Raw genomic sequence first — 20,888 nt, forward strand, 5'->3', positions numbered from 1 at the left:
AAGACAAGAATTATTTTTTTCTTTTTTTTTTATTTCTCTTAGTATTGAGAAAATTACTAGTCCATACGTTAATTTGCATAAGATTTATAGACATTCATACAGATGGCTGTCAACCAATAACAGGCGAGTGAAAGGGTGTGCTTGCTATTAGACATAAACAAGAATAACTAGGCTACCTGTATCTAATGAAGAGTGACTACACACACACACACACACACACATTTAAAAGATACAATCATCAGCCTGGGCTCCCTTAGGACCCCTTGCAGATTGTAAGTCTGCCGGGAGAAAGCAACACACACTCCTGGTAATCATCATAACTCATCTATCACGAATACTTTTCCCTGGCAACTCAAACTCTCAGAAAACTAAATAAAAGCTGAAGTAAGATGTATCTCGCGGAATGCACTACAAATCCCCATCCACGAATCACCACTACAGCTTTGAGCCCCACAGGCTGTCATCAAAACCTGTTGGACTCTAATACCTCATTACTTCTATAGGTAGTTGGTGATATACCATATGGTTTTCTCTTCTTTGTCACACACAACATATTAATCTGACCCATTTGTTACAGGAGTCATTGTAAAACGTTAAAACATCTGGAAAAGCAAATTGAAGTGCTCACGCAACTACTCCTCGTAAGTTTTCTCTACATATTTTCACATCATCTGTACACCTGTTGTTTGGACATGTCGACGAAATAGGTTTCCGATATTCTTATTTTATTTCATTTTTAAAAGCTATTCACTCCAGAATATTAGAGTCACCCATTGAATGTTATGGAACTGGACCAGAGAAAATGTCCTGTTATGGGTAACATTTACAAATATTTACGTTTGGTTTTACTGCTTACTTTATTGTCATCTCATTTGACATCTACGTAGTATCTCTAATATATATATATATATATATATATATATATATATATATATATATATATATATATATATATATATATATATATATATATAATACTTTAATGGATAGGAGTAAAGCAGATTGTAACTCGTGTATTGCAATCAAAATGTAGTTCATGTGGTGACTCAGACACCGAACAAAAAAAAAAAATTATTAAGTTCAATCAGGCAGCAGACATACAGGAGATAATCTCGTCCTCACTGTGGAATCCTTGGCGGGAGTGTCAGGGGGAAAAAGATATAGAAATGGAATATAGTTTCCCCGAAAGTCTTCGTACGTCACACAGACACAGTCCTCTAAAGCTGCGGCCGCTAGAGAGACATTGCAAAGGCCCGAGAGGGAGCCACACTCACACTGAAGAAACTATCGCCCTTCAGGAAACACCGGGACAACGAAAGGCGTACTCAGGGTGTCACTCAGCAAGCGTTCTTAACCACGCCTCCGACACCTGCCTCGCACGCACGCCACGCTGACGGGATCGTACACGTGGCCTCTGATGCACTTCCACGAGTACACTTGCCACTGGCCGTCCGCCAACTCGCACTCATGGAACACCCAGCAGCGATGCTCGTCGGGGACCAGGCCAGGAGAAAAGCAGATGGGGTGGGGCGGCGGCAGAGCTGCGGCTCCCTCAGTCAAAGAAGCGAGAACTTCCTTCACCTCCTGCACGCCAATCTCCTCCTCCACGGCCAGCGGTGCCTCTCCCTCACGCGACGGTGAGAGCTGCTCATCCCTTGCTGAGGGTGGACGACGCTGAGGCTTCTCCTGCTGCTGCTTCTCCTTATGGTCGGTGAATTGCTCTTCACGAGGAATCTGGAACTGTTGATCACGAGGAGGCTGGAACTGTTGATCTGCAGGGGGCTGGAACTGCTGGTTACGTGGTGGCTGGAACTGCTGATTTGCAGGGGGCTGGAACTGCTGGTTACGTGGTGGCTGCATCTGTTGATCACGTGGCGGCTGGAATTGCTGATCACTTGGCGGCTGGAATTGCTCATCACGTGGCGGCTGGAATTGCTCATCACGTGGCGGCTGGAACTGCTGATCACGTGGTGGCTGGAATTGCTCATCACGTGGCGGCTGGAACTGCTGATCACGTGGTGGCTGGAATTGCTCATCACGTGGCGGCTGGAACTGCTGATCACGTGGCGGCTGGAACTGCTGATCACGTGGTGGCTGGAATTGTTCATCACGTGGCGGCTGGAATTGCTGATCACGTGGTGGCTGGAATTGCTCATCACGTGGCGGCTGGAACTGCTCATCACGTGGCGGCTGGAACTGCTGATCACGTGGTGGCTGGAATTGCTCATCACGTGGCGGCTGGAATTGCTGATCACGTGGTGGCTGGAATTGCTCATCACGTGGCGGCTGGAACTGCTCATCACGTGGTGGCTGGAACTGCTGATCGTGAGGAGGTTGAATCTGTTGAACACGAGGAGGCTGGAACTGACCTATAGAAGCGCTCAGCTGCTGATCGCGTGGGAAGGACTGCTGATGCTCATTTTGTTGATTTCGCCGTGCTTGATTGTTAGCATTCTGGAATCCAAGGTTCTGCCGAGACAGAATGTGCTCCACTATGAAGGCATCCTCTGGGGAGAGATTGACTTCAATGGGCAAACCTAGCAGTGACGGGACCTTTTGTTTTACCACCCGTCTGTTTGGCCGCACCCGCAGAGGTGTGGGCACAGGGCGGCGGCGTCTAGGACGGTCAGGTTGGTTCGGCGAGGCAAAATTAACAGAGTGTTGGTTAGTGTCCACTCTTTGGGGGTGGGGTCTCCTGCGTGTCGCCGTTCTGGTTCTTTCGGGACTCAGCGTGGGTGTCGATGGATCCAAGGGCTCCGGAAGAGTTGTTGGGGCAGGAGTCGTGGGCGGCAGTGTGGTTGGGTCCTGTGAAGCAGCTTCAGTGGGCTTAGTATCAACGGGATCGGTAGGGTTCTCGGCAATGGTTTCTGATGGCTCCGGAGTAACTGTGTTGACCGACCTTGGAGTGAACGTGGTGGGCTCTGGTTTCTCGGTGTTGGTCACTTCACGAAGGATGGTGTCGTCAAGAATAATGACGTTTTTCTCCTCTTCAGTGTCCTGATGTATTGACTCCAGGCCAGCATGGTGTACAGGCTCTGTAGTATCAGGAGTAGCAGGCTGCTGGGTGGCAGGCTCCTGAGGCTCTGGAGTGGTAGGATCGGTTGTCTCCGGCTCCGGGGTGATAGTCTGGGCGGCGCTCAGTGGTCCAAGGCTCGTCATCATCACCTCTTCGGTCTCTGGCTGTTTATTCCATAAAGTTTGACGTACTTGGCCGGCAGAACATGGCCACTTTATCAATATGATCATCATACACACGAACGTACACATGATGTAGGAGAAGGCATGCACATGCAGCTCGTTCCCGCCGCCACTCCCGGCTGCCTCTGCCACCAAGCCTTACTGTAGGGGTTAGTGATGTCCTGCATTATTTAAGGTTCACCAAGCAACTTCTGCACGTGACTTCTACACTAATCATGCAGGTATTGACGGAATGACCAAGAAAGCTCAGTGAACTTCGAAACTGAAAGACAGGCATTTAAAGCTGTCAGTATGTCAGAAGAAGCAGCACACAGCATTGTCAGAAAGCCAATGAACGTAAAATCATTGTTTCGGAGCTCTTACAACAATTAGCAATTAGTGGTGGAAGTCCTGCGTGGTGTTATATCCACATATCACATCCCATGAAGTAATGGAGGGAATGCCGTTATTAGCACCTATGTACGGGATACTATTCTGATGACTGTTTAATGTTTTACCGTCAAGTACTTAACAGTAATGGCCAAGTAAAGTCTCCCTGATGAGAACCAGTCGCACCCTTTCTATTCACCTTGTACTGAACATTCTACTTCCAAGCGTGACTCACTAACAATACTCATCTTCCTTAACGTAATCATCTCCCATCCTCCACTCGCCAACACGAATTACCACTCAATAATAACCGTCACGAGTAAAAGCTTCGAAACAACGAGTCCATACACTTAGAACATATGACTAAAGGAGAATGAAAACCGTGTGACAATGCTGAGTGAAAAGTAAGAAAAAAAAGGAACCGCTAATAAGTAGCCAAGTAATCCAAGTTTGACAGCCTATGCTAAACAAAAAAAGAGAAAGTTAGTATAGTGTTCCTAATGTCACCTTTCATCACCATGCATCACGAACAGAGAGGGTAGTGATCATAAGTTAATAGCTATTTCAAACGAATATAGCTGAACTGCTGGACTTTGAAAGATAATGAAGGCAAAAAATAAACAAGTAAGTAAATAGATGGAAAGAGGGGTGTTATTTTCCATTCATCAACCACCTCATTCACCTTCACCACCAAGTCACACACCGCCACCACACCACTAAGCCACCACACCACTTCTATCTATAACTCACTCACTTACAGCACCAAAGCATTCACTAACTTACACTACAACCCTCAAACTACTCACTCACTCACCACCACCACCACCACCATCACGACCACCGTACCATTCACTCACGTCCCTCACCGCTCATTCGCTCACCACCAAGGCAGCACCCCTACTCACTTACCACTATGTCAAATGAAGCTCAGAGACAAACGCATAGATATTCTTTTTGTGTGTGTGGCTGTGTGTGTGTGTATGTGTGTGTGTAAAATGGTCAGCATGGTTAATAATGCATCGAAAAATTAAACTACCCAAAACTACTACCGAAGCGCATCCACCACCACCACCACCACTACCACCACCACCACTCACCACTACTACTATAGCATCACCAGCCACCAGCACCACCAGGGCAGCCACCAGGAGGGAAGCGCCACTCACCACCGAGGGGGTTGGCGCGGCGTCCTCAGTTTCAGGGGTCGTTGTTGATCCCATCGCGTCCAGCCACACCTGGGAGTAGTCCTTGTTGTCTCTCACCTGGAACTCGAAGTCAATGGCGCGGAAGAGATCGAGTCTGTGGCTGAGGAGACGAGACGAAAGAGTGAGTGAGTGAGTGAGTGAGTGAGTGAGTGAATGAGTGAGAGAGGGAGGGAGGGTGGGAGGGAGTGAATGAGCTAGGCGAAGGAAAGGACAGACAGAGAAGACCCTGAAGAGAAAATACCGAAGAAGGAATCTGAAAAAAATAATAATAAATAACAATAGCAGTCAGAAACGCGGAGACAATGTAATAGAATTGGGGAAATGAAGAAGAAGAAGGAAAAAGAAGAAGAAGAAGAAGAAGAAGAAGAAGAAGAAGAAGAAGAAGAAGAAGAAGAAATAATTAGGGCAAGAAAAGTAAAGAAGTGAGGAAGTAAACTTACAGAATTACAGAGAGCGGAATACATAAAGTAAAAAAAAAACAAGTGATTGGACAAAACATAATACACACACACACACACACACACACACACACACACACACACACACACACACACACACACACACACACACACACTCACAAGTCAGGGTTAGGGTAGAGTGGGTCGTCGTGTGGTGCAGGGTACAGCGCCTGGTACTGCCTGTCCTTGTCTGTCCCGTGGATGGCATAGGCGTTCATGAGGGTCACGTTGGGGGGGAAGTAGCCCGGGGGGATCATGGCGGACCCCTTCCACTGTCCCTGCGGAAGGAAGGAAGGTTAGGAAGGCGTCATGATGTCTTTTACTGCACTCATTTCTTTACTTGCCTCCTGGATGTTGTCACTTGATCTTCTTTGTGCCTCTCTGTCTTTCTCTCTTACACACACACACACACACACACACACACGTTTTCATAGGCACAGGAGCATTAATGTTCTTTCAAGGTCAGAATCTCTCTCTCTCTCTCTCTCTCTCTCTCTCTCTCTCTCTCTCTCTCTCTCTCTCTCTCTCTCTCTCTCTCTCTCTCTCATATCAGACCAGTTTGCGCTCTGCACTTTACAACACACTGTCTGGTCTGCATCTTGCCATAATTGAACTTGTCTAGTATCACCACAAAAAAAAACATTGCAGAACGTCATAATGTAAAGTGATAATACCCGCTGTGATAGTGACATTGCATTCCTTCACTTTTTGTTGCCTCGCTCAGGCTCACAGCTTGCCCAGAGGTGAGGCAGCAACTCTTCACTAAATTGGCCTCTGTCTCCGATATATTTATAGATTATATATATATATATATATATATATATATATATATATATATATATATATATATATATATATATATATATATATATATATATATATATATATATTTTTTTTTTTTTTTTTTTTTTTTTTTTTTTTTTTTTTTTTTTTTTTTCAGAGCAGTAAATCAGTCTTTTTTTTTTTTGTAGGTGTTGGAAAGGGGCATTTTATTTATTTATTTTTTTTAGTGCCCCTGGTCTGTCTCCCTCTCACGCATAAAAACACACAAGTTGTAATGCAATAATGATATATCACTGTACATTAGATGCATGAGAAGGCAATAATTTCTGTCTTGCCAGTCTTCTTCTTTTTCTTCTTAATGGGGGATATTTCTTGTTTTTTGTCATTATTTTTTTCCTAGTGACGAAGAGCATCGTATCATGCAAGATCCAGCACCTGTCAGCCTGCAGGACATAAACTCCCCTCTCCCTTTCCCTCTCTTCCCCGTCCCCCACTCACTGGCTTATTCCCCACAGGGTCAGTCCTCTCCGTGATGATGTAGTCCAGAGGCAGGGAATGTCTGATGGGGTTCCTCTCCCCCTGAAGGAGCAGCAGCAGGTGTTGTCCCCACGGCCCCAACTCCACCTCCAGGTACTCGTCATTCTTGTTGAGGAAGAACATCTCCACCACTGCAAGGCGAGGACAACATTAGCACGCCAAGGGAGGGAAGCCACCACGACACACGACTATACGTATGGTTACCTTGAGCAACTGACTGACCTTCGTAGTCCCAGAGGCCGTAGAAGGGCTTGCCGGGGGTGCCTGGAGGAGCGGGATCATTGTAGAACGGCGCCGTCACGTTCATCTCCACGCCAGCCTGAGGGAACAGCAGGTGAGGTCAAGGCCGGACACACACACACACACACACAGACAGAGCTAAACACTAGCATATATACACAATTTTAATTTGATTTTGTTTTTCACAACTTCTCTTAGATTTATATGTTTAATGTCATCTATTTAATACTGCTTTGCGCATATCACTTGTTATTCCTTGTTAAGTATTCAGGATTGACGCTTTGTCGTGCAATAAACTAATCAAATCAAATCAATCAACACACACTCCTCTCCCTCCCCCACACCCACCACACATACACTTCAGAACACACTCCTCTCCCTCCCCCCACACCTCTCCACACATACACGTCAGAACACACACTCCTCTCCCTCCCCCACACACACCCCACGCACCTCAAAGCCTTGCAGGGTGATTTCAACCAGAGGGGTGGACAGCGGCTGGTCGTTCCAGGTGGTGGCGATGTCGTAACGGAACAGTCTGGCAGAAAAAACAATGTAAATATCATCACAGGTTTCTTCAGATTGCAGACACATGCGAAATACTACACTGTACAAATAGGGAAAAAGCATAAACATAATTAAAAAGAAGAAAGTTAAATATAGTGAGGACCTTAATAGAAACACCACATCCTTTGACTGCTGATTATAGTAAGACACTTGTACCTGAGTATGCCCAGACGATTGCAAGTAAGTAAAGACACCTTAACTACAGTATTACTCCCTTCGCCAATAGCACTGTCTTGAAATTATATTCCAAGCTTTCAGCACAACATTTCATCAAGCTCAACTCTCAAACCGATGCCCTTTTTTAGCTTCCTATTTGAACTCGGATTAGATGATGCTATTAAATTTAATGGCTACTCTATTAAAAATCAGATTTATATATTGTATCCTGTAAAATTCCCGGTGTGAAAGTCTCCAATCTCATACAATTCTTACATAAAAGAGATTATTCTAAATGTCCCAAGTAGCCGCCCGGATTCCAGCGGTGAAGGAGAACCCATATCAGATGAGGTTACAGAGGCATGAAAATATCTGCCTAACTGTTCTCCTCCACCCACCAGGATCCACTCACCCCTGCAGGGAGTCCATCCACAGCTGACTCATGGGGTCCTCGGCCTGCGTGGGGAGGATGCTGGAGAGGTCAATAGGCTTGAAGTACTCCAGAGCGTGGCTGGCAAAGGGGAGAGAAAAGAAAACATGAATAACTTAACCAGTCCTTTCAAAGTTGTAATCACTCTTATTCTGGATTATCCCTTTTGACTTTTCTTCGGGGACTGGCATCTCATTGGGACTTTTTCGTTATTTTTGTTGCCCTAAGACAGTGATTCTCTTACATAAGAAACACCGTACATGAGAAGGTAATGAAGTGCATACAGACAGTCGTACATCACAGGTTATCACGTAAATACAAATTAAATGTTTTTTTTTTTCTAATACGCTGTGCATACTGTGTCTTTCTCACGCCAGAAAATATAGCGTGTGTTTATCAAAGTAACATGTTTTTGTGTGTGTGTGTGTGTGTGTGTCTGTGTGTGTATGTGTGTGGTTTAGATAATGTTTGCTTTGGCATCCTTTGTAACCATCAATCATCTTCGAAGGCTAGAGAAAGACAAGGACAGAGAGAGAGAGAGAGAGAGAGAGAGAGAGAGAGAGAGAGAGAGAGAGAGAGAGAGAGAGAGAGAGAGAGAGAGAGAGAGAGGAGGGGGGGAAAGACAAGTTCGTAGTACAATAAACTTAGTCGGTTCACCCCCCAAAACACACACACACACACACACACACACACACACACACACACAAGTACATATGAGTGAGTGAGTGAGTACGTACAAGTCTGGGTTGGGCGCCGTGCTGGGAGCCGGATACAAACTTTCGTACACACGATCCGCGTCTGACCCGTGGATGGCGTAGGCGTTGAACAAGGTAACCTGGAGGGCGGAGAGAGGCGAGATGAGGGAGGGAGAGGAGGAAAAGGAAGGAGAGAGAGAGAGGTGACGGGGGTAGGTGCCGAAAGAGAAGAAAAGGAGAGGTGAAGCGAGGGAAACATACGCGTTGAGGTGAAGGAATGTGAAGGAAAGTGAAGTGAGGTTAAGGAACAATAAAAAAAAGAGCTTAGGTGAGGTGAGGACAAGGGAAAGGAAGAGGTGAGGTGAGGAGAAGGAAGCAAATGAAAGTGATGAAGCGCAGTGACGTAGGATTCTATATTCCTTGATGACGCGAGAGAACGTACGAGGAGAGACGGAAAAAAAAGGGGAGATCTTAAGAGATATAACAGCATAAAAGTGGGAATACAACATGTAACAAAAAATCCTGTTTGTTTAGATTATCAGCCTGAAGGATGTATTTTTAGCCAGCAAATCTTCGCTACTGGTACATGGACAAAAAACAGGGAAAAATAAGGGAAAAAATAGAGAGAGAGTATTTTAGCCAACAAATCTTCACTACTGGTATATGAACAGAAAAAAACAGCGAAAAAGATTATATATATATATATATATATATATATATATATATATATATATATATATATATATATATATATATATATATATATATATATATATATATATATATATATATATATATACTGGTGTACGGGCAGAACAAAACATCGAAAGAAAAAAAATACAGACAGAGAGAGAATACAAAAAAGCAAAGTGCAGTCAGTGAGAAAGGGTGTCAGAACACACCAGGCCGTGGCAACCAGACAGGTGTTGAGGACAGACACACTCACCCTCTCGGGCAGGTAGGTGACGGGGATGGCCGCTGAGCCTGTCCATGTGTTCACACCTATGTGCGTCTCGACCTTCATCTGCAGGGAATGACGCACGGTGACCCGCTGGCCACTCAGCAGCAACACGATGTGCTGACCCCACCTGTAACGCATCCACCAACACACGCGTTACGCTGTGCTTGTAAGGATGATGCTGTGAACTGGGTGCTCGTTTATATCACTGTACTTTAAGGCAGGGTGTTGTGAGGGAAGCAGTATGGGGAGGAGTGATGTGTGGGAGGCAGGGTGTTGTGGTGGGAGGCAGGGTGTTGTGGTGGGAGGCAGGGTGTTGTGGTGGGAGGCAGGGTGTTGAGAGGTAGGCAGGGTGTTGTGGAGGAGGCAGGGTGTTGTGGGGGAGGCAGGGTGCTGTGGTAGGAGGCAGGGTGCTGTGGTAGGAGGCAGGGTGTTATGGTAGGAGGCAGGGTACTGTGGGTGAGGCAGGATGCTGTGGGGAAGGCAGGGTGCTGTGGGGAAGGCAGGGTGCTGTGGAGAAGGTAGGATGCTGTGGTGGGAGGCAGGGTGTTGTGGGAGGGGCAAATACTCACGGGCAAACCTCAACCTCGAGGTACTGGTTGGCATTGTTGAGGAAAAACGCTTCCATCACTGCGGAGAAGAAAGAAGAAAGGGAGGAAAGAAGGGAAGTGGGTGGCAGGGAGAAATAAAAGTTAGAATTATTGTCCATGTGCTGGTTATCTATAGCAACAACAACAACAACGACAACAACAACAACAACAACAAAAACAACAATGCACGCATACACTGAGCATATATTAGCATAAAGTTTACTAATTGTTTGAATTATAATACGTAAAATATATAAATAAATAAAATAAACAAAACAGAACAGTCACGCTTTACCTTTTACAACAATCTCTCTCTCTCTCTCTCTCTCTCTCTCTCTCTCTCTCTCTCTCTCTCTCTCTCTCTCTCTCTCTCTCTCTCTCTCTCTCACCTTCGTACTCCCACAGACCATAGAAGGGCTGGCCAGGGGTTCCCGGAGGGGCAGGTGGGTCGTTGAAGAAGGGCGCCGTGATGTTGAGGAGGAGGTGCTGCTGGTCGGGGCTGGCGGAAAGGCTGAACTTGACGGGCGTGTGGTCAAGGGCGCCGCCGTTCCATGTGGTGTCAATGCTGAAGTCGAGGGTCGCCCTGTAACAGCACAACACCGCCGTCACCACCACATCAGTCAGCAGGTGAAGCAAGTGCTCGTGTGTAACTGTTCCTACCTAGTGGTGTTTTTACAGGATTGAATCAAGTTGGAGTATCGCTGTGTTTGTCTTTCGATACTATTATCATTTACTTTGAATTCGTTGGCGTATTTGCCACGTACGCACAATTCATTTATTTTTTTTTTTATGTGTGTGTGTGTGTGTGTGTGTGTGTGTGTGTGTGTGTGTGTGTGTGTGTGTGTTGTACTAAAGGTATAAATTTAGAAAGTTAGTTAAGCCGAGACCTTGTTTACGTTTCTTGTGCCATGAACCATCACGTAACACTGGACTAATACATTATGAGCTGCGAAGTCACTGATGTGAGCCTCTTATGATTCTGAGCACGAGGGTAGAATTAAGACAGAATTACAGTGCTCCTTATCGACAAGTATCCCTGCATCAGTGTAAATAACGTTGTGTAGGATTGATCAATGAACAATGTAGAATTGGGAATAAGTACCCTGTCCATGCCGTCCGATCAATACTGACAGGAATATTGTTAGGTCGTGATGGGAACGGACAGGTGCAGAGTTTCTCGTTCATTACGGAGTGGGTTCAGTAAGAATTAGGGAAGCTGTTTTATTTGGAGAGTGTAGACGTTTATCACTCTGCATGTAACGTGGCACTCATGTGTGTAATACTTCTTATTTGTGCCTCTTGTCTGTGTATCGGGTAACATATCAGTCCGTTCGTGCTTTTAGTTTTTAGATCTTTTTATTTAGTGACATGATTATCTACGTACTTACAACTGACCATAGGACATACACACACACCCACACACACACACACACACACACACACACACACACACACACACACACACACCAATCACATCAACATCGCAGTACAACACAACAGTCGTCTTTAAGTTGCATGTCATGTCATTGTTATCGCCAAACTGACAGGCTCCACAGGCTCCCTTATCGCTAACCCTTCCTGATAAGATGGGAACGCCGCACACTGATGCACCCAGCCTGCCAGCACGTCCCAATTCCGTCCTTACGAGCCTTGGCTGATGTGTGTTGCTGTAAACAGTGATGGGAGGCACGTAGACAAGTGTTCGGAGAAGTATGAGCAACGGGACACGAGAATTCACCACCTGTTCAGATACACACACCCACACCCACACACACACACACACATGCGCAGCAATATACGGTTCATAACATTACAGGGTCTTCACTCTTCCACTATCCTACCAATCCACACCCCGGCCAGACTGCAAAGACTCACATGTCGCCCATGCAGGAAGCTCTCGGATGTCAGTCGGACGATTACCGCAAATCTAGAGGAGCAAATACTGACACGTCGCCGCCGGGAGGAACAGCAAAACAACTACTACCTCTCCCCCAGTCACATGCCGACACAGACGATTAACCTTCCCCGCGACAGGTTTATCATCCTCCTAGACTTAAGGATGCAATTACCACGTCCCTCGTCATCTTTATAATGGACGTGTTGCTTTGTTTTGGGGATTCTAATGAGTTTTGCTCCGTGCACCCCCTCTTCCTGTGCCGCTAAACAAATCGATGTATTTTACCCTACAAGGGAGCACGAGGCTCACTCAGACTGCACCGCGCTGCCAGACTCTCCCTCTCTTCCTCCTAGGGTGATTATGTCGACGCCAGCAGGTTCAGCGAGTTTACATGATTGTCTTGTCCCACAGCGAGAAAAAAAAATATTATAAAACGTGAGGAGTTAATGAAGAAAAAAAGTGACGCGTGTCCTTAGAATGTCAGGCGGCAAGTGAAGGTGTTGGCGGTGAGGTGCTTGGCGCTTGGTGGTCTTGTGTGTGACAGCGCCTCATAACCCTGACTTGCTTCTCGCCGCATTTAGGAGAGAGAGAGAGAGAGAGAGAGAGAGAGAGAGAGAGAGAGGTAGTAGTAGAGATAGTATTTAATATCTGCGTTTTCATTTCAGACACAGGATGCAATGGTAAAGTTAAGAAGCCGTAAAATTTGAAAACAATAAAGAATAAGGGAAACATTCTATTTTCCTGCAATCTTGTGAGTCATACGAACAGAAGGTACAGAGAAAGTTTGGCTCATAGATGTACTAGACGCGCCAAGCTTGCCACTGACACTAAGAACTCAAACCAATAATACCTTCAAATGGAAAGGTCAGGGTTGGAAGACATCGAAGAGAAGAAGGAAACTGTTGATGTAGAGAAAGAGACATATCCGACCTGGTTTCGTAGAGAGAGAGAGAGAGAGAGAGAGAGAGAGAGAGAGAGAGAGAGAGAGAGAGAGAGAGGGTAAGAGGTCAAGGAGAAGCATAAAGTTGTATATTCATGACAATCACTTGGTTTCCTTATTTCTTTACTCATCCTTCCTTGAATCCTAAAAGCGTGATGTGACTCTCCCCTTCCTTCACAGTGTTGTCGTTCTTCATGTTTACAAAATACAACACGTAATTTGTCTCCATGTAATAATATGCTGCTGGGTTTTTCGCCTTCACATTATTTCGCCTCCACCTACTGCTTTCTTGTTTTCCTGCAACAAGTTCGCTCCCTTCACGTTTTTTATAGTCCTGAAATGCTACCTTGTGGTCTCTGCTTCTTGTTCCTATCCTCCCCCTCCACCTCCACCTTTTCTTCTTCATTTTCTTCTTATTATTATTATTCTTATTCTTATTCTTATTCTTCCTCTTCTCGAATGCATCTTTAACCCTTTGACTGCTCAGGCTCCTCAGTTTAATAAAATAGTTTTGTGCAGATTTAGGTTATAAATTTTGAAAGATTATCGAGTATCTAGCAAACCTTCTTAGTGGATACCTAAACTCCAGTTAGTAAAATTGCTCATGGTTACGCAGATAGAATATTACCATTAGCAGTCAGTGGGTTAAGTACAACTGAAAGTCTCCAGGGATGCAGAATTCTTTCGGTGCACGAGTGATTATCGTATGGAAAAGAAATAATTGTTGTACGTAATTATTTTCTGGTGAAGTTTTAACACCACGTGACGTTACCGGATATTGTATGTTCCTTGAAAGACTTTGGTGGTATTTCCCGTCAGGTGTTCATTTTTACACACACACACACACACTCACACACACACACACACACACACACACACACACTCTTACCTTACGGAGGTCGCGCACACAGCTACCGCCAGCGCCAGAACATACATTCTCCACCTGTAAATAATAATAATAATAATAATAATAATAATAATAATAATAATAATAATAATAATAACAATAATAATAATTGAGAATAATGCAAAAAAAATTAAAATTAATACTCAATAATTGAACACCGATTCTTTCGGGAGATCTTGTTAATAACAGAGAGAGAGAGAGAGAGAGAGAGAGAGAGAGAGAGAGAGAGAGAGAGAGAGAGAGAGAGAGAGAGGGAGAGATTTAAACAACTTCCCTGTTTCTCTCTCTCTCTCTCTCTCTCTCTCTCTCTCTCTCTCTCTCTCTCTCTCTCTCTCTCTCTCTCTCTCTCTCTCGTGTTTGCGTACAACTTTCGCTTCTTCCTCAACGTTACCTCATTCTTCTTTTTTGCCTCGACATTTCAGGTCACGTCCCGCTCAATATTTTCACCCACTATACCTTCGTTCTTAAAAAAACAAGTGAAAAAAAAGTCCTCTTCCTTCCATGCATGTCAGGTCATGATAAGCACGACTTTTTTTCCTTCTCCCATTAAAAATATGTAAATGTTAACATAAGAAAAACGCACTTAGCAATCCTAGACATTATTATCTATAAAAAAATGCATTATGTTATCTATCAAACATCAGACGTAATAAGTCATTCTTTTCACCGACTGACATGAATTGACATTCCTTCAAGCTGGAAACGAGAGCAAGACGTAAAAGCAGAAGGTGTTTTGACAAGTCTGCAGTGTAGGTGAAGGTTACAGTTGCAATATTTTGGGAGTGATAGGATGGCGACGCCCGGGACCGAGAGAGTGAAAGGAGTGGTGTGTGGGGGTGACTTAAGGACGGAAGAGTTGGCAATGATACGGAGAGGTGGTGGCGAGTGGGCGGGGAGAAGGTGGTGGAGACAGGCGGCGGTGACAGTGGTGCGTGGGGGCAGGCGTGAAGGGGCGAGCCGAGGGACTTTCCAGTGTCCAGCGGTCGAGAAATGTTGTGTTACTCAAGAGACGACGAGCAGAGGCGCGGAGAGGCGCCACCACAGAGGGACGTCCGATAAAAGATGCAGTAGTGTTAGGATGGAGGAGACAAAGGGAGGATGTGTGGCGAAGAGGAAGGAATGGAGGAGGTTGGCAGTTATAGGTGGCTGGACGTCCCGAGCGGCAAGGCAACGACCCACCAGCGGTCATGGCCACTCCACCGCTAGCCCTCAGGCACGCGGCGAAGGGAGGGAGCGACGGGAGATGAGAGAGAGAGAGAGAGAGAGAGAGAGAGAGAGAGAGAGAGAGAGAGAGAGAGAGAGAGAGAGAGAAAGGATAAACCATGATAAAGAAGTAAAGTGATGATCGTTCAAGACCTTATGGCTAAACAGGTTAGAGCCGAGCCCCAAGACAGCAGCCAAAAGGCGGGGAAGGTGGTGACGGGGCACGGGCCGAGAACCACCCCTAAAACAACATAATCCTGACAAATCCTCGAAGCCTGACGCAGGTCACACTTATCCTCCACCTTAATCGTCGCGTAGAGCCGTCATTTGTCTTTCCTTGGGTAAACATACACACGACATTTCCGTCACGGAGGCCGCCCCTTGATTCTGCCCCGCAACGTGACGCGCACCGCTGCCTGACGCACGAGCACAGCGGGGAGGAGGCGGATCACCGCCCGTCCCTCGCCCTGAGGGAGCAGTGCGGCGACCCTGGATGACATTGAACCTCCTTGACCTCCCCGACTCTCATCCTACCTCAGGATGTTGTTGCGCTGTAAGCTAAACAGGATCGGCCATCAATCAGGTAACATATAGGTGTTATTCCAGTGAAAACTTTTGTTATTGTATTCCCGTTTTAATTCTTTTGTACAGAGCATACTGTCAGGAACCGCTTCAGAGAACAGCAAGGCGACAAACAGGCGCATAAAAGAGACGGAAAATACCAAACTACGTTGCACTTTCATAATCTAATTATGGGAGCGGGTAGTTTTTATCACTTCATTGCCACGATAACAAGATTTACGGCATTTGTCTAATCCTCCACGATCACTTTAGGACTACAAAGCCACAAGCACGATAACACGCCCGAGTCAGAAGCCAAAGCTTGGAATGCCACGCCTTGCCCTGAGCGCCGTGAAGGTCAGGATGGGTGGGGAGGAGAGAGTGTCTTAGCGGGGGACTTTCCCTTTCATAGTAACGCAGCTTACGCCTCACTCTCTCCACTTCCTACCTCCCCATTGGCTCTTCCTGTCCCTGAGCCACGAAAGCGCAGTGCTTGGCGTGGAAAGTATGGGAAGTGATGCAGATAAGATGTCTATTATGACCCCTACCTCATTAAACCATTACGCTCGTTACTGAAACACAAGGTCATGTTTTACGAAGAGGCTTAGTACAACATATAAATGAGGCTGCGAAGGCGATGACTGATAGAGAATATCCGGAAATACTTCAGTCATATAGTGAAGGTTAAGTCCCTGTGATAGGTACGATGCGAGGAAATGCCCGATGACCCAAACTAGGTGAGGGATTTGGATAGAATATGTGACGAAGAGATAGAAAGGAAATTAGTACTTAGAGAGATGCGTTAAAAAGTGGTCGTCATTGAAAGAAATCCTATCCTTGACTTTACGCTGTGTTGATAGGCCGCAGAGATGGGACAGTTACACACACACGTGGCATACTGTAGCTGACAAACTGAGCTGAAGAGAGCATGGAGAGCAAACAGAGGAAAGCCAAGAAAGGAAAAAAGGAAAAAAAAATAGACAGTAAATAGAAAATAAGATTATCATCTCTACCAAACACACACACACACGCACACGCACACGCACACACACAGGTCAATGGCTATCCTATTACGTCTTAAGCAGAATATGTATCTTCATGCAAGAATTTCCTTTGTGGTTCACCTTGGCTGCAACCTCAATGTCAATGTCACACACACACACACACACACACACACACACACACACGCACACACACACCAATGCCCCTCCTCAGCCCGGGAACCCCTGACATGCCTCCACACCAAACTGAACGAGATATAATGATAGTTATATTTTGCACCCCACCACCACCACTGCACCTGCTGCCTAACCCTGGCCACCCACCCCATGTCTGCCCCTTCCGGCCCAACACCTGTCCGCGCCTCCTACCCTCCATCTCACAAGGTAGCAGATTTTTTACTGGACATCATGTACTTTGCCAGATTGCTTCGTGACATGTTAGTGGGACGGTAAAGGTGAGCATGGCATTAATAAACACATTTTTTTCCTGCAGAACTACTTCAACAAAGTGCAGTGGGAGGAGACCTAAGGTGAAGCGTAGCGTGTTATGTGCCACGTAAGAGCCTGCCCTTTGGAGCCTCACAACAAATGCCGATGAGAGCGAGGATTCGGAAATGCTAAGAGTGAGCAGCTGGTCCTCTCACTCACTGGCGTTGTAAAAAGAACACGCATCTAAGCCTCCCTTTCGCCTCCACTGTCCAAATGATGCATCACCGTTACTCCCACCGCCGCTGCCGCTTCCCTCTCCACCGCCACGTCTCTCTCTCAAAACTTACAGGCAATAAAACAGTCCTGCGGTTTGCGTCTGACCGGAAGAAGTTGCGTGCAGGAAGGCAGGAAGATGACGAACCAGTCAGATTACTTTTTTTTTAAACCATAATAAAAGTAAAATCTCTCTCTCTCTCTCTCTCTCTCTCTCTCTCTCTCTCTCTCTCTCTCTCTCTCTCTCTCTCTGTACCGAAAGTTGTTAGACAGACGCGTACGTGGCCTCAGGACTTGCTTGGAAATGTATACAGTGAGAGGGAAAAAAAAAAAAACAGGTTTCTCTTCAAGCAAAATTACTTGAGCCATTGTTTATGGAGAGAAGGGGCAGCAGGCAAGCAGATGTAGACCTGCTTGCCTTCTTAGCCTTCTTGGGGGCGAGGGATGAGAGGAGGAATGAAAGGGAGGAGGCGGCGTAAAGAGGAAGGAAGGGATATTACGAACAGAGAGAAGCATGGGGAATGAGAAGGTGGATGGAAATATGCTGAGGAGGGCCACAGAGGAATGAACAGACAGAAGCAGCAACAGAGAAGAGAGAGGAAGGAATAGGGGATGGAAGGAGTGGAGCAAAGAGAAATGAAGAGAGAAAGAGGAAGGAGAAAGGCATGGAAAGTGAGGAGGGAAGTGACGAAAACGGGAAAAGTGAAACAGAGGAAAAGGAGGAAAGAAGCAAAGCAATGGAGTGTATGAAAGAGGAAAACACCACCTTTACAGTCAGAAGGAAACATAACTCAAGCACCAGAATGACTGTCAGGAGGGAGACAAGGCAAATTTTCCTCCCGCGGCCACGAAGGACAGGCAAAGGAGGATGGAGGACACGACGTGAATGGCGATGAACACGTGTGAGTGGTGTAGAAGGAAGAGAAGGCGGCGGCGAGGCGTGGGTAGAAGGAGGCGCGGGCAGGCGGGCGGACGGGCGAGCGCTGCTGCTAGGAAGGTGAGGCGTGACGGGCGTGTAGCAGCATACCTTAAAAGGACCGTCGACGCCCTCTGCCTCGGGACAACACTGCCTATAAGATGCGGTGGGTGGCTTAACCCTTTCGGATAATACTGAAGTAACATTGGCATCTTCATCCGAGGGTTTGGTTAGATTGGTTTAAGTTGGGTTTTGATTCATTCAGTCCATTAATTCCACCGCTGATCCTTCAATTGTGTAGATCACGATTTGAAAAGGCATCACATTTGGCCCACAAATAAACACTGTCTGGAAATTAGTAGGGTAAGGTCACTTCCCTTAATACCCAACCGTTCTGTAGCACGGCATCAGTATAGTTTTATTCTGGACCCAATTTTTTTTTTTTTTCTAATATCTGAAGAACTTTAAATGTTCGGATGTATTAAAGACACGTACGTAAATGTAGTTATTTGTCTTTACCACCACCATTAAAGATTTAAGTTTAGGATCATGATCTTCGTGATGAGAGAATCAATAAATAATCTTTAGTTATTCACTCCCAGCTGTATATTCATCTACTCTATTCTGATTAATGAAAGGTGATCTTGTTGTGTTTGGAAGTTCATCTACAGTAATGAAGAGGTTTAAGAAAGAATCCACATCACTTCCTTTCCCTTCACATTCCCGCGCTGTGACTGGCGGTTGGTTAAGAGGGAAATTATTGGTGGCCATTGCCGATGCAGGAGGAGGAGGAGGAGGAGGAGGCGAGGCTCACGCGTCAAGTCAGTGCGAACAGGAAGACAGGATGGGGAAATGTGACGCATGTACATAAAAAACATATCACCTTGGAATTTATTTTTGTTATTGTTGTCTGTTGTTGTTGCATTACAGAAAAAAAGACCTACGCTGACAATTAACTTGGACTGGAATTAACCTCGGGGACCAAAGACGCTAATTAATATCACCAAGTTATTTAGTTTTTTCTCTTTTTTTATACCATTCTCCAACTTAATCTTAACTACGCCGGAGGGGGAAAAAAAGATCACCAGATGTGGTTAATTAATAATAAGACAATGACTAACTAACAGAATGATTTGACAGTACCCGCACCACCACCACCACCACCACCACCACCACCAGCTGAGAACAGACAAACCTTACGTCTCTCTACCATACAAAAAATACAAACAAGCTAACGGTGCCAACAGACTGACGGATTTTTTTTTGGCCTTGCTTTGCTTATCTTTCTTCCTATTTGGGAATAAACAGAGGGTAAAACAAGAGGGAGTGGTACTGGATAGGGGGGAGGGAGGGGGCGGACACTTGCACTTGTTACACCTACACGCGCGTAAGTGTGTCTCGGCAAGGGGGGTGTGGGTGTGCGTGGGTGTTACGGCTACGCATTCACCTGCACGCCTCACCTTAAAGGGATGAATTAAAAGGACTATCTCAGGTTACGCGGTCAAGTCGCAAGTGAAGGTGTGACTTGCTTCAGTATTTGTTGACTTTGTTACTCTTACACACACATACATACTTTCTCTCTCTCTCTCTCTCTCTCTCTCTCTCTCTCTCTCTCTCTCTCTCTCTCTCTCTCTCTCTCTCTCTCTCTCTCTCTCTCTCTCTATCTATCTATCTATCTATCTATCTATTTATCTATCTATCTATCTTTTTTTCGAAGAGAAAGAGGAGGAGGAGGAGGAGGAGGAGGAAGAAGAAGAAGAAGAGAAAGAAGAAGAAGAAGAAGAAGAAGAAGAAGAAGAAGAAGAAGAAGAAGAAGAAGAAGAAGAAGAAGAAGAAGAAGAAGAAAGAAAAAATGACGATGACGATGATGATGGTGATGATGACGATAACATCTGAGATGAAATACTCTGGAGGTATCCTAATCGTAATCCTAATCGTCCCATTAATAAATACATCTCCCCTTCACAATCTGCTGTCACTATTTCAGGCGCCACGTGCGGAAAACAGCATCACACGAGTATTAAGAATGCAGGTAGGTTCACTCACTTATATACTGATCTCGATAATGAAATAAGTAGTCACGTATATTGTATTTCTCACGTGATAAACTGCGAGCTTTTTCTTTCTAGCAGCGGTCCACACCTGCCCCTCCCAGCCCCTTACACAGAGCCACAAGCACCGTGCGGGAAGTCATCACGAGTAGGTAGAGGGAAAAATCCTGAATGAATACCACCAAAAGAAGCCTAACACCCCAAAACAATAGGTGTTCTCGTTGCCACAAAGGACACGCCGCGCCCATCAGACGTACAGCTTCCGTTTGTCTCGTCAAGAAAAGCAAGACAGGAGGGTTGTCTTATTAAAGAACTAAAGTTATGTTATCCCGTTCAGGCTACGCGCGCCCCGCTGCCGGCACTCACCTCTCGTCCATGGCTGCTGTGAGAGAAGTGCTGCTCCCGCCGCATCAGCACAACCGCTCAGCGTGCCCAGGTGTCCAGGGGTGGAGATGGGGGGAGTGCTTGGGGCCCCAGGACGGCCCAGAGTGTCGTACCGTAACCATGCTTCTTGAACAAGCCAG

General features: G+C 45.8%; 1 protein-coding gene across 2 annotated transcripts; it reads right to left on the reverse strand.

The window, feature by feature from the left end:
- Positions 1–68: 68 nt before the first annotated feature.
- LOC135102951 (uncharacterized) lies at positions 69–20,836 on the reverse strand. Of its 2 annotated transcripts, XM_064008684.1 has the most exons (13): positions 20,731–20,836; positions 13,913–13,966; positions 10,576–10,769; positions 10,169–10,226; positions 9,585–9,726; positions 8,681–8,778; positions 7,926–8,024; positions 7,244–7,328; positions 6,773–6,869; positions 6,512–6,681; positions 5,351–5,508; positions 4,734–4,872; positions 69–3,180 (listed from the first exon to the last, which is right to left on the reverse strand). In XM_064008684.1, exons 1-13 carry the CDS (start codon positions 20,739–20,741, stop codon positions 1,351–1,353), a joined length of 3,135 nt encoding a protein of 1,044 aa, XP_063864754.1. In that variant the 5' UTR covers positions 20,742–20,836; the 3' UTR covers positions 69–1,350. The 2 variants fall into 2 exon arrangements, with proteins under 2 accessions (XP_063864754.1, XP_063864755.1); XM_064008685.1 differs by lacking the exons at positions 13,913–13,966; positions 20,731–20,836 and adding an exon at positions 12,062–12,211.
- Positions 20,837–20,888: the final 52 nt, after the last annotated feature.

This window comes from Scylla paramamosain, chromosome 8, assembly GCF_035594125.1.
Source record: "Scylla paramamosain isolate STU-SP2022 chromosome 8, ASM3559412v1, whole genome shotgun sequence".
In the NCBI taxonomy this organism is placed as follows: domain Eukaryota; kingdom Metazoa; phylum Arthropoda; class Malacostraca; order Decapoda; family Portunidae; genus Scylla; species Scylla paramamosain.

Bases quoted from the DNA above. Each gene is read 5' to 3' on its own strand.
- LOC135102951 (XM_064008684.1), bottom strand. The intron at 10,770-13,912 runs GTAAGAGTGTGT...GTGCTGTTACAG, and splicing joins GTGTGCGCGACCTCCGTAAG to GGCGACCCTCGACTTCAGCA. The intron at 6,682-6,772 runs GTCAGTCAGTTG...CTCGCCTTGCAG, and splicing joins CGGCCTCTGGGACTACGAAG to TGGTGGAGATGTTCTTCCTC.